This window comes from Sceloporus undulatus, chromosome 9 (genome assembly GCF_019175285.1).
Source record: "Sceloporus undulatus isolate JIND9_A2432 ecotype Alabama chromosome 9, SceUnd_v1.1, whole genome shotgun sequence".
NCBI lineage: Eukaryota > Metazoa > Chordata > Lepidosauria > Squamata > Phrynosomatidae > Sceloporus > Sceloporus undulatus.
Genome location: NC_056530.1, coordinates 26706387 through 26718725, shown reverse-complemented (window position 1 = coordinate 26718725; position 12339 = coordinate 26706387). Strand labels below are relative to the sequence as shown.

At 49.4% G+C, this 12339-nt stretch overlaps 1 protein-coding gene across 3 annotated transcripts in view; it reads right to left on the bottom strand.

Moving 5' to 3' along the window:
- The window catches only part of CDC42BPG (CDC42 binding protein kinase gamma), a 35174-nt gene extending 22868 nt beyond the window's left edge, over positions 1–12306 (bottom strand). For 2 of the 3 annotated variants that reach the window (XM_042440880.1, XM_042440881.1), the window contains exons 1-5: positions 8189–8742; positions 2381–2472; positions 1917–2000; positions 1471–1566; positions 612–760 (exon numbers count right to left, since the gene is read on the bottom strand). In XM_042440880.1, coding sequence (XP_042296814.1) covers positions 612–760; positions 1471–1566; positions 1917–2000; positions 2381–2472; positions 8189–8591 — 824 coding nt within the window. In that variant the 5' untranslated portion in view covers positions 8592–8742. Of the gene's footprint in view, positions 1–611; positions 761–1470; positions 1567–1916; positions 2001–2380; positions 2473–6623; positions 6796–8188; positions 8743–9530 lie in introns of those variants that run through there. The other variant, XM_042440883.1, reaches the window with a different exon arrangement.
- Between the last annotated feature and the right edge of the window lie 33 nt (positions 12307–12339).

Genomic DNA, 12339 nt, shown 5'->3' with positions numbered 1-12339 from the left:
GTTTGAGCACTGTACTACGGCTCCAGATACAAGGGTTCGAATCCCCGGTCGGCCACGGAAACCCACTGGGGTCACCTTGAGCAAGTCACATTCTCTCAGCCTCAAAGGAAGGCAAAGGCAAGCCCTACTGAACAAATCTTGCTGAGACAACACAGCGATATGGCCACCTAGTTGTTGTTGCGTGCCTTCAAGCCATGTCCGACTTACAACAACCCTAAGGCCAAGAAGCTATTGCTGGATTTTCTGGGGCTGAGAATATGTGAACCACCTAAGGTCACCCAGTGCCTTCCCATGGCCAAGATTTCAACCATAGTCTTCCAAAGTCCTAGTCCAACACTTGAACCAATGTGTCATGGAAATTATTGCATGCCTTTTTGCCCAACTCAGACACATTGCATACCCAATCCGGACTCCTGGTGTACTTTTTGAACTTACGATGCTTTCCCGCCCTTCGAAAAGTATGCCAGGAGTCCGGGTCGGGTACGCGATGTGGCTGAGTTGGGCAAAAAGGTGTGCGATAAGATCCATTTTCACCCGCTCCAAGACTGCGCAAAAATAGACGTGTGATAACCTCCCACGCCGTCTGTCTCTCATAGGCGGGCCATAGGTACCTGTGGACGTATTGGAGCTGGTGGAGGGAGTGGATGGCCAGGACCATTTCTGCCAGGTAGAAGCAAGCCATGTCTTCGGGAAGACGGTCCTCAAATTTGCTGAGGAGGGTGAGCAGGTCTCCACCGGCGTAATAGTCCATGACTAGGTACTGCAAAAGAAGAAGGGAGGATATACAAAGGAGAGTCAAAGAAGGAGGCAGGGATCAGCCATTCCCAAACTTTAATCTTCCAGGTGTTTGGGATTTTAGCTCCCAGAATCCCATACCATTGGCCAAGATGGCTTCTGGGAGCTGAAGTCCTAAACACCTGGATGGCCAGAGTTTGGGAGTCATTGGATTTCCTTATGCAGGGATCCGTTCTGGATGCACCCACGAAAGGGAAATACCATGTATACTCGAGCCTCATTGAAAACAATGGGGCTCGTGCATGCGGCATGCGTACCATTACTTCTTCCAGTGCATGGCTTCGGCGTAAGCTGAAAGCTGCATATGGCACACCGGCGTATGATACAAGCACACTGTACAATGGTTGCTTTCAAGCAATCTACCCAAAAAAGTCTTGGGTTCCGATCTCTACCCTTTCCACCTCCAAGGATCTCAGGTAGCTGGGCATGACCAATCTTTAGCCGGGTTAGGAATTGTACAGATCCAACTGGATTGCAATTCCCAGCATCCTTTCCTTGCATTGACTAGAGCGAGAGTAGCCTTCGAAAACTGTGTGGGAAGCAGGTGGCTAAAAATTACTCATTGAATTAAGATGATGGTCAAAACGAGTTTTCAGGAGAAGCCAGGACCCCAATGTTTCTGTCTCTGACCCCAGGGGCAAGGAGTCGCCTATGGAGTCACTTATGGGATCTTACCAGGTAATGGTCATCTTGGAAGGCGTAGTGCAAAGTGGTGATCCATTGCCTGTCCCCATGAACCAAGACGTCGCGCTCCTCCCGAAAGCAAGCCGTCTGGAAGGAAGCAAGCGACAAAAAGCAAGTTGAACTGGACGGATTCCATGCCGAAGATGGAAACAATGACCTAAATCTTAGTATTAATCCCGACTGGAGCAGACTCTTTTATCAATGACATTGACTCACCGTGCAACGATTTAGTCAATGTTAGTTACGGCACCCAAGCTCTCCGACTGTGCCAGCTAAAAGTAGCTCACAAAACTACAAATCCCAGAATCCCATAACCTTGAGCCATGGCAGTTAGAGTGATGTCAAATTGGATTATTTCTGTAGCCATAGCCTGTCAAAATGGGGGAGCGCATGAGTTTGCCCTGTGTTTCTGTCTGCAAAAGGAGCAAATTCGGTACCTCCGCTCTCTTCAGCATTTCCCACTTATGCAGAATTTTCATGGCGTAGACCTTCTCTGTCTCCTTCATCTTCACAACTGCAACCTAGTTGGAGAGAAAAGGGTAATTGTTGTCATTGTGCGACCTTACGCAAATCACACTCTCTCAGCCTCAGAGATGCCAACGGTAAACCCCTTCTGATGAAACCTGCCAAGAAAACCCTATGATAGTGTCACCTTAGGGTCGCCATTAATCAAAAACGACAAAGCCATGCCACACAACACACATTTTACTAGGCCACTGCATTTATTGGGACATGAGCAGCCATGGATTTTGGTACCCATGGCAGGTCTCCCAGCGGATACTAAGGGCTCACTGTATGGTAGTTCCTCATAACCTCCTAAGGTTAGGATTCCCAAGTTCTGCTCTGGAGAGAGGCACCTTCGCATTAAGCGCAACGCAGCAATGGGACGCATAGTACTCACCTCTCCAAAGGCACCTCGCCCAATCACTTTCAAAATCTCAAAGTCGTCCCGGCGGAGACGCAGCTGTTTCGCCTTTGCGGCCAACGGAGAGGCTAAAAAGGACGCAAGAGAGAGGAGAAATCCCCTTGTCACTGACAGACAGACTGGTACGGCTTATTATTTATTAGGATCATTACCTTTCCATTTGACAACAACACCCCAAATCCTCCCAGCAGCATGAGACAAGGGTCTTTTGACAGTCATCTGTATAATCCACCGGTCCTGATTCAAACAATCCCCATTAATCCCTTTTCATCCCACCTTCTAATCATAATGATAAATAATATCCAATGGTAAAGTAACAGTAAGACGATGGGAATCCTGGGATGTTATACACGGGAGTTTCATATTATGGCGAACCCATCATCGTAAGGCAAACCTATGGGGTTTTCTTAGCAAGACTGGCTCAGAGGAGGTTTGCCCTTGCCTTCCCCTGAGGCTGAGAGAGTGCGACTTGTGCACAGTCACCCGATGGGTTTCCATGGTCAAGACAGGATTCAAACCCTGCTCTCCAGTATCGCAGATGTGGTTATAGCAAGTTAAATGTATACTTCCTCCATTGCTCCCCAAATTGTAGCCTTCCAGGTGTTTTGGACTCTGGCTCCCAGAACACCAGGCCATTGATCAAGACAGCCGAGGCTTCTGGGAGATGAAGTTCAAAACATCTGGAAGGGCAAAGTTTGGGGATCATTGCAGCGGATGTCTCTGCCCTCCTCGGTCCTTCCTTGTTTGGGAACATATCCCAGGAGATGGCAAAACAAGGAAAGACCTGTTGTTGTTGTTCTCTGTGACATTCAAGCGACAGTGATCCGACTTGTTCTGCTGCCCTTGCAACCAAGTCTTGTCGGTGCCCGGGGCGGGGAGCTGCAACCACATGCCCTGTCTTGCCACGCTTGGCACGGCTTTGCCTTGCAATGCTGCACCTGACCGAGGTATCACAAAGCTTCCAGCTGTCCTAACAGCCCTGAATAATAATAATATGTACAGTAATAACAATGCTAAATATTATTATTCTAAAGAACAGAAAAGCTAGAAGAGGGGTGCAGCAGTTTCCTTTTGCCTGAGTCTACTGGGAAGGCCAAGATTCTCACCAAAGATCACTTGAGATCGCCAAAGAGCATTGTAGAAAGGTACTGATTCAGGTGCTGCAAATGGCAAATTCAGGTGCCGAAAACTGCAAACCCGTTCTTTCCGCAAAGCTCTTTGGGGATCTCAAGTGATCTTGGGAGAATCCAGCGCATGCATGAGTGTGTCACTCCAAACCCTGGATCCAGCCACAGAGGAGGGCCTCTTCCCCCGCGAAGCCTTCCAGCGGCGCGCCTTTGTTCCCAAACTCTTTCCACTCTCAGCTCCACAAGGCTTGGGCTCAGGCATGCCTGGAGGAACCAGTGGGGCCGCATTCCTGGCATGGCAAGCAGGGTGGGGACACCGCTGGGTCTCGAACCCACGCCCCACGACGACGACGGTGCAGAAGCAAATCCCTTTTCCCCAGAGTTTATTTCCTCTGGCCCTGATGTCACGTCTGACGACGGACGGTCCTTGGTCGCCGCTGTTCCGGCACAAAACCCTGTAGATCTGCAGGACGCTCTGGTGGGGTACTGGTTTCTAATCCTGCCCCAAGTCATTGCCACAATTAAAGATGGTTCCCTCTTTCCAGCGTGGGAAGCATTGTGTGTGTCTATCTATTCCGACTCATGGCGACTATTAAGGCAATCCTATTGTTGGGTTTTCTTGGCCAGGTTTGTTCAGAGGAGGTTTGCCACTGCCTTCCCCTGAGGCTGAGAGAGTGTGACTTGCCCTAAGGTCTCCTAGCGGGTTTCGTGGCAGGAATCGAACCCTGCTCTCCAGAGTCATAATCCAACACTGAAAACTTCTAAGCCATGCTGCCTCTCTTGGGAACTCGATGTATATGAAATGGAAGCCCCTCTGGAAAGGTTACTGGCGGTTGCAAATTTGCTCTAGATTTTACTCCAAGCTTTACAACAAAAATTGCATTTTGCCAACAATTTCCAAACCTTTTTCAAACCATTTCCAAACAATTTTGCCAACAATTTCCAAACATTTTGGCCTAAATCTCCTAAAGATACCTGTCTGATCCTGGAAGCAAAGCAGGGTTAGCCCTGGTTAGCCCTTGGATGGGAGACCGCCAACGAATGCCAGGTGCTGGAGGCTCTATTTTAGAGGAAGGAATTAGCAGAGCTGTCTCTTTTGCTAACTTAGGCATCCCTATATCAGCATCGAAACAGTATTGTTTTACTGTTATTGTTTACTGTTATGATTTAATAGCTACGGTGGATGGGTGGGGTTCTGGGACATTGTATTTTACTGCACTTTAATTTTTTAAATGTCGTTAACCGCCTCGATCTCATTGGAAAGATGGGGTATAAATAAACTCATCCCTCCATTATTTGCGGCTTTGGTATTTGCGGATTTTATTATTCACAGATTTCATTAACATGTTCTCTCTAGGAATCTCTAGGTCCTCCAGTGCAACTCTATGGTCAATTTTAATCAAAAGTTGCCCTGAAAGACCTAGAGATTCCTAGAGAGGACACTCTACTAGGCCTTTGTAGCTCCTCCAGTGAAACTCTATGGTCAGCTTTAACTAAAAGTGGCACTAAAAGGCCTAGAGAGTCCTAAGAGGACACTCTACTAGGCCTTTGTAGCTCCTCAAGAACAACTCTATGGTCAACTTCAATTAAAAGTGGCACTGAAAGACCTAGAGATTCCTAGAGAGGACACTACTAGGCCTTTGTAGCTCCTCCAGTGCAACTCTATGGTCAACTTTAAAAGTTGCTCTGAAAGACCTAGAGATTTCGCTAAAGAGGACACTCTGCTAGGCCTTTGTAGCTCCTCCGGTGAAACTCTATGGTCAGTGTCTGTCAAACGTTGACCACAGAGTTGTGCTGGAGGACCTAGAGATTCCTAGAGAGGCGTCCTCTCTGGTAAAAAATGGTGTTTCTGTTATATGCGGTTTTTCCACATTCACGGGGGTCTTTGCCCCTGACCCTAGCCAATATGGAGGGACAAGTGTAAATATTATTATTGCTATTATTATTGAACCTTATGGAGGAATATTGAATATTACTCCATTTTGGGGGGCCCTGCCTCTTACGCAAGGAGGCAGCGTTTGCTGTCTTCACCACTCCAAAAACCGGATGCACCGTCCGTCGCGTCGATGTTCCCAACATGGCGCTACCAAGTGAGTGCATACTCCAGATGTCGGGGGAACGAAACAACAAACATAAAATAGTAGTATCTGCCTTGCAAGATTAAGGGCACACCTTCCATCAGGACCTGAAGAACAGGTCGGCTCTGTGCAATTTCGCATGCAAAGAAGGAGCCAAAGGGGAAAATGGTGGGTGGAAAATGGCTGCCTTGCGTCGTTGGATGGCTTATCGGGCCGCGGCCCTTTCCAAAACGTTCCTTGCAACTGGAAGACCCACAAAAGCAAGGCTGCCACCCAAATTAAAAGGATTTTTTTTGTGTGTAATTTAGGATATGGCAGAAATCAAGAGGAATCGCCGCCATTTCTGAGGCGGCTTTCGCGCTCAGAAAGTTGGCTCCTCACTTGCAAAGCAAGGGCGCAAAACGTGCACACACCTCTTGCACGTCCCTTTTCCACTGTGCAGTTTTCTTCCTTGATTCTCGTAGTTTATCCTGTGAACATCCCGGAACAAAAACCGCACAATTCCTAGGTGAAACCGTTTTGCATGGCGTCGCAAAAACCCGCTGTTAAAGTGGTCCCAAAGAAGCATCGACACGCATATTTTTTACTTGCAGGATTTCAATGCGCTTCCCAATATCACTTTACATGTGCGATTGTGTGATAAGTGTTCACGCCATCACTCACCGTTTTCCACTTTGTTTGCGGGATGCTTCAAATGCACTTTAATCTCTCTTTAATGCCGAAATTAGCCCAGGTGTGATAATATTTGACTGTTTTACCTTCTTTGTTGTGATCAATCACTCTGATAATATATACAACAAAGCATATGTGTGTGTGTATATATATATATGATGTACATAAATTACTTTGAGATAGATAGATAGATAGATATTTTCAAACACATCTAAACCGAATCAAATTCATATACACTGGGTTTCGGATTCCAAAATTAACACAAAAGGTATTGTTGTTTTGTGCTTTCAGGTCAACTCTATTGTTATTATTATTTATTTATTTTATGTCCTTATGTCCCACCTTCCTCCTGACGCAGGGTCACATGCTCTCAGCCTTGGAGGATGGCATGGGACAGGGAACGACAATGAGACCCGCAAACCGGCGTGCGCCTTGCGCAACCTCCGCAAAAAAGGTTGATGTTATAGGAAAGGCACGGCGTTGCATCATTGGCATTGAGTGGCTCCTAATCTCCCTGTGTGACGGAAGGGAAACTGAGTCACGGCGACAGGCCCAAGGTGATGCCCAGCAGTTGTGGCAGAGGACCATGTTGGGATTTCCCCGTCTCTGGATCTTCGTGAGGATTCCTTGCCCCAGCTGGGCACCTCCTTGCTTGGCAAAGGGGCCATTTGTTATCATTATTATCACTATTATTATTATTCTGTTTATTTATAGGATTTATTATGCCACCCAAAGGGGAGTCAAAGCAGCTCGCAATAAGCATTAATAGCACAAAAGTTGTTTTAAAAAGCATTAAAACCATAGACTCCTAGAGCTGGAGGGACCCCATGTAGTCGGACCCCTTTCTGCCATGCAGGAATACACAGGTCCCTAGGGCTAAAAGGGACCCCAGGAGCCTTCAGTCACCTTGTGCTGTGCAGGAATACATAGGATCCTAGAGTTCGAAGGGACCCCAAGGGCCTTGTAGTCCAACTGCCTTGTGCCATGCTGGAATATATAGAATAACCCCAAGGGCCACGTAGTCGAACCCTCTTCTGCCATGCAGGAATACACAGAATCCTCGAATCGGAAGGACCCCAAGGGCCATCCAGAGGAAGGCAATAGCGACCCTCCTCTGACCAAACCATGCCACGAAAACCCCATGACAGGGTCCCCATAAGTAGGAAAAGAGTTGAAAGCGCACAACCACAACCACAACCACCACAACAGGAGTTTGCAACCTCTTTCTCCACTCAATTACTTGCTTCTTAGGGAAGAGCATTACAGCAATATTGGCCTAAAGGACAGTGCATCTCCAAATTCTGAGCTTTACAGGACTGTCCAGTGGGTGTGAGCGTCCAAGGCCTTGCTGGACTGCATCCCCCATCATCCCACACCCTCGCCCCCATCTCTTCTACAACTCTGCACCCCTCTTTTCCCCATCGCAGACCCAAAGCATCCCTCTTTTGCAAAGCTTCATCCTTCTTGAAATGGTCCTCTGTGTGTCACAGCTGCGGCTGCCAAGTGCTGCAGGTGTGAAAGTGCTAGATGTTGCTGGACTGCAGCTCCCATCATCCTCCTGCAGCCCTTCGCCCTCAGCCCCAGCCAGAACTGGGCCTTAAACACTCCCTCCCAAGAGCTGCATCTCCCATCATCCTTCAACCCCTTCTGGAACCTGTTCTGCCTGCCTTCTCTTAATCTCTGACCCCAGAAACTTCCCTGAAACGTGGCCCTTCAGGACTGGGCCTGCCCCCTCCTTCCCAAGGACTGCACCTCCCATCCTCCTCCTCCTCCTCCTGCTGAGACCCTTCTGCCCCCTGCCTGCCCCTCTTCCCTCCCTTCCCTAAGCCTTCCCCCCGGCCTTCTTGCCTTGCTGGACTGCCCCTCTCATCCCTCCCAGGATGCTGGGCCCTGGAGTGCCTACTCACCCCACTGGAGGAAGCGCTGGACGTGCCTCTCCCTCCGCAGCGGGGCCCCATTGCATTCCTGGCAGACGCAGAGCAAGAGGTCCAGCAGACCCTCCAGGGACCAAGAGTAGGCGCCCGGAGCAGCGGGGCCCCAGCGCCGGCTCCCCATCGCGGGAGAAGGCACCCAGCAGCCAGGCAGCCTCCTCCTCCTCCTCTTTCTCCAGCAGCAGCAGCAGCAGCAGCAGCAAAAGCCAAGGAGCCCCGCCCGGACCTGGCTCGCTCGGGGGCTGGGCGCAACCCGACACCTGGCCCTCCTCCATGGAAGGAGCCAAGGAAGGAGCCACTGCCGCTCCCAGCATCCCCACCCCAGACTCTTGCTCCCAGCGGCCCCTGCAGACAACTCTTGCACTACCACTCCCAGCATCCCCAGACAACCCTGGCACTGCCCCTATCAGCATCCCCTGCCTAGCCTTGGCTGAGACTCTTCCTCCAAGCATCCTCTGCCAGCCCTATCAGTACGACTCTTGCTCCCAGCACCCCCTACCTATCTTTGGGTGAGACTGCCCCTCCCAGCATCCCCAGACAACCCTGGCACTGCCCCTCCCAGCATCCCCACCCCAGCTCTTGCCAAGACTCTTGCTCCCAGCATCCCCTGCCGACAACTCTTGGACTACCACTCCCAGCATCCCTTGCCTATCCTTGGGTCAGACTCTTGCTCCCAGCATCCTCTGCCAGCTCTATCAGTACGACTCTCGCTCCCAGCACCCCCCTTCCTATCTTTGGGTGAAACTTCCCCTCCCAGCATCCCCTGCCAACTCTTAGACTGCCCCTCCCAGCATCCCCTGCCAATCCTCCAATGGGACTCTCGCTCCCAGCATCCCCTCCCAGCATCACTTTGGCTTAGAGCGAAAACTGGGCAGCCAATCAGAGTGGGCGTGGTCTCATTCCCTTCACCTGGCCACTCCTGCACTGTGATTGGCTGAGCACTCCTGAGGGACGTGGCCTCATTCCCTCCGCCTGGCCATTCCAGAGGGGCGTGGCCTTTCTTTACCTGGCCTTTCCTGCGCTGTGATTGGCTGACCATTCCTGAGGGGCGTGGCTTCTTTCCATCTACCTGGCCTTTCCTGCGCTGGGATTGGCTGACCATTCCTGAGGCCAGGTAGAGAGGAAGAAGCCAAACCCCTCAAGAATGATCAGCCAATCAGAGCGCAGGAAGGGCCAGGTAGAGGGAAAGTGGTCACTGACCCATGCAGGAACAACCACCACCAGTCTCTCTTGGAAATCACATTGTGGCACTCTTAGCTAATAGGGACCAGTTAATCATAATTACTAATACTAATACTACTACTACCACCGCCTTCACCTGGAAATAACACAGCGGAATGATGATGATGATGATGATGATAAGAATACCAGCTCCACCTTCACCTGGAAATAAAATTGTGGAACTCTTAGGATGAACTAATGATGATGATAACAATAACACTACTAATAATGGCTCCTTCACCGCCCTCCTCTTGGAAATAGAACAGCAATGAGCAGAGCTTGCATTTAACCAGCAGAGGCCAGCCGTGCCTTTCTTTTCCTCCCTTTGGAAAACACACACACATACATTTCGGTTATGCGCAATGGTGCGCATCATGCTTGCCACACCTCTCTCCCCTTTGCACAGCCATGGACTGCCAGCTGCTAGGAAGGCCAAAAACATTTGGGAGTTTCCTTCCTCGGACTCCGTTCCAAACAGAGGAGGAGGAGGCCCCCGCAAAGAATGGGAAGAATGGACATGGAATCAGGCCTACTATCCATGGCACCTTCTCTAAAACACCCAGCTGTGAGCAATGAGCAACTGTAGTTTCATATAAGAAACAAGAGGTTTTATCTTTTTGCCGTTGTCGTTCTCCCTGCGCACCGAACCTCTGGACAGGTGTGACCAAAGCCCCCTCCATGCGCACATTTTTAACTGCTCTCCTCCCATTCCTTCTCCCTCATTCCTGTTTCGTACTCCCTTGGGTTCGGCTTGTCAGTGTGAGTGATGGACGCGGAGGGGAAATATCCTCGCAAGAATGCTGGGAACGGGTCCAAGGGAAGCTCACACGCTCCTGGCAGGCTCTGGGTTCCAGAGGAAGCCTCTTCTCTAAACCAGAGAAGGGAAAGGCAGCCCCGATGAAGACGCCCATCCTTTGGCAGCCTTGGCATTCCTGGAAGCCAAGGGCCATCATCGCCGGGTTGCAATCGGGAAACCATTTCCAACAAGCGTCAGAAAAGGGTTTCACTTTCCTCCAAAGTCACATTTCACTTAAGTCACAAAGTCAGCGCCAAACGCATAAGCTCTCCGCAGAAGCAAGCGTTCTCTTCCCGTCATTAAATCGCCATCGATTCCCATCAATATCGCCCAACAACGGGGTGATTCTTTCCCACACGTCACCGCCATTATCCCGAGAATAAAAGAACCGTTGCTAGAGGGAACCTATTCATCAAAGCCACAAATAAATCAAGTCAAAGCCGCAAATGCAGAGGGCCGGCCACAGTCCATCCAGATTGGGCACCAGAGAAAGAGAATCAAAATACAAAAGCAAAGATAGGCAGCAGCAGCAGCAGCAAACATCAGAATAAACTTTAATGGAAAGGACGCAGGTGGAATATTTAACAGCCCCTCCACCCTTGGGACCAAATGCACTTTTTTGTTCCCTCCAGCGTTATTAGTTAAGGTCCAAAGGTGGCTTTGAATGGAAAGGTGGTTGCATTCCAACTTCCCATCTTAAGACACAGACCCATTTTCCTTTCGTATGCTTCTGGCAGAGAGAAAAATATAGTTATCAGTCCCTCTCGCCCATTGATGACTTGCATTCGGAGGTCTACGCTCACAAACTTTTCTCTCCGGAAAGACAAAATCGATTCATCTTCCCATTTTTTCCTGCAACGTTCCTATATAGGACCTATATCTCCACAACTGGGAGAGGTAGCTGCACCGAAATGGAAAAGCTTGGAAGACGTTTGGACATTAACCTCCCCAAGTTCTAACCAAGACCTGAATCCAATAAAGGCCTACCCCAAACATGGCAATGAACAGAATGCCCCCTTGAGCCCACTTCTGTGCCCTGTCTTCTCCCAAACAAATTATTTCCACATTTTAGAATAGGTACGATCTAAAAACTATGATTTTCTGAATAGGTATGAGCAAAAAACTACCCTCGGGGAACATGGGCAGCCCATACGGACATATCCCTCTATGCGGACAGGGGCAGCGTATTCAACATTCCCTTGCCACCGAGTGTATGAGCTACCTTTCCCCCCAAATAAATAATTCTGTGCATGGCTAGCAAAGGCACAAAATCCCAACTTCCCAGAGGATTTGGGACGGTTTTGTTCAAAGCAACCAGCACAACTTTGGGAAGCAACATTTAGGCACACGAGGGACTTACTGCTCCAACATCCACCCCAATGCCATCCTCAGCATCACCAAAACGACCCCCAGGGCCAGATTTAAGATACAACTAGGAGGAGAAAAAGTGAATGGTTTGTGAGAGAAGGGAAGTTTCTGAACAGGCCCTAATACCAGTGAGTAGCAATGGTGGCAAAGCGGGTGTTTCCCCCAAAAAAGGTAGAACGTACAAAATTGTGCATCGGAAAAACAGCACAGGCAGTGAGGAAGTCTGCCAAGAGATCACCATAGCTTGCATGTGGCTTAAATGTTGAGACATCAAAGATTTTCATACCAGCGCTTACCGTGGGGTAAAATACCAGTAAAACATTTAGGAAGCGCATGTGTGTGAAAGCCTGATGCGGTTCCTAAACGTCAGGGAATCGTCCCCTCGCCTTCAGCATCCTTGATTAGTTTGGGGAGCAGCCATTTCCTATGAACAGACATTTTGTATTAATGGGAAACGGCTACTCCATGAACGTTTCAGATGCTGGAGGTGAGAGGATGTTTAGAAAGCACATCAGGCTTTCACACAGATGCGCTTCCTTTTACCGGCGTTTTACCAGTGCTTGCCCCAATGGCATACCCCAATTGTCTTGCCTCCAACTTGGGTGTTGCACAAGAAAACTGTTTTAGAAGGACAGGCTGGGATCTGCCCCCCAATATTTTGGGTCAGCTGAACACCCCTAGAGAAAGAGGAAAAGCTGATAGATAAGTGAAGGACACCCCATTGCCCATCCACTCCTAATGC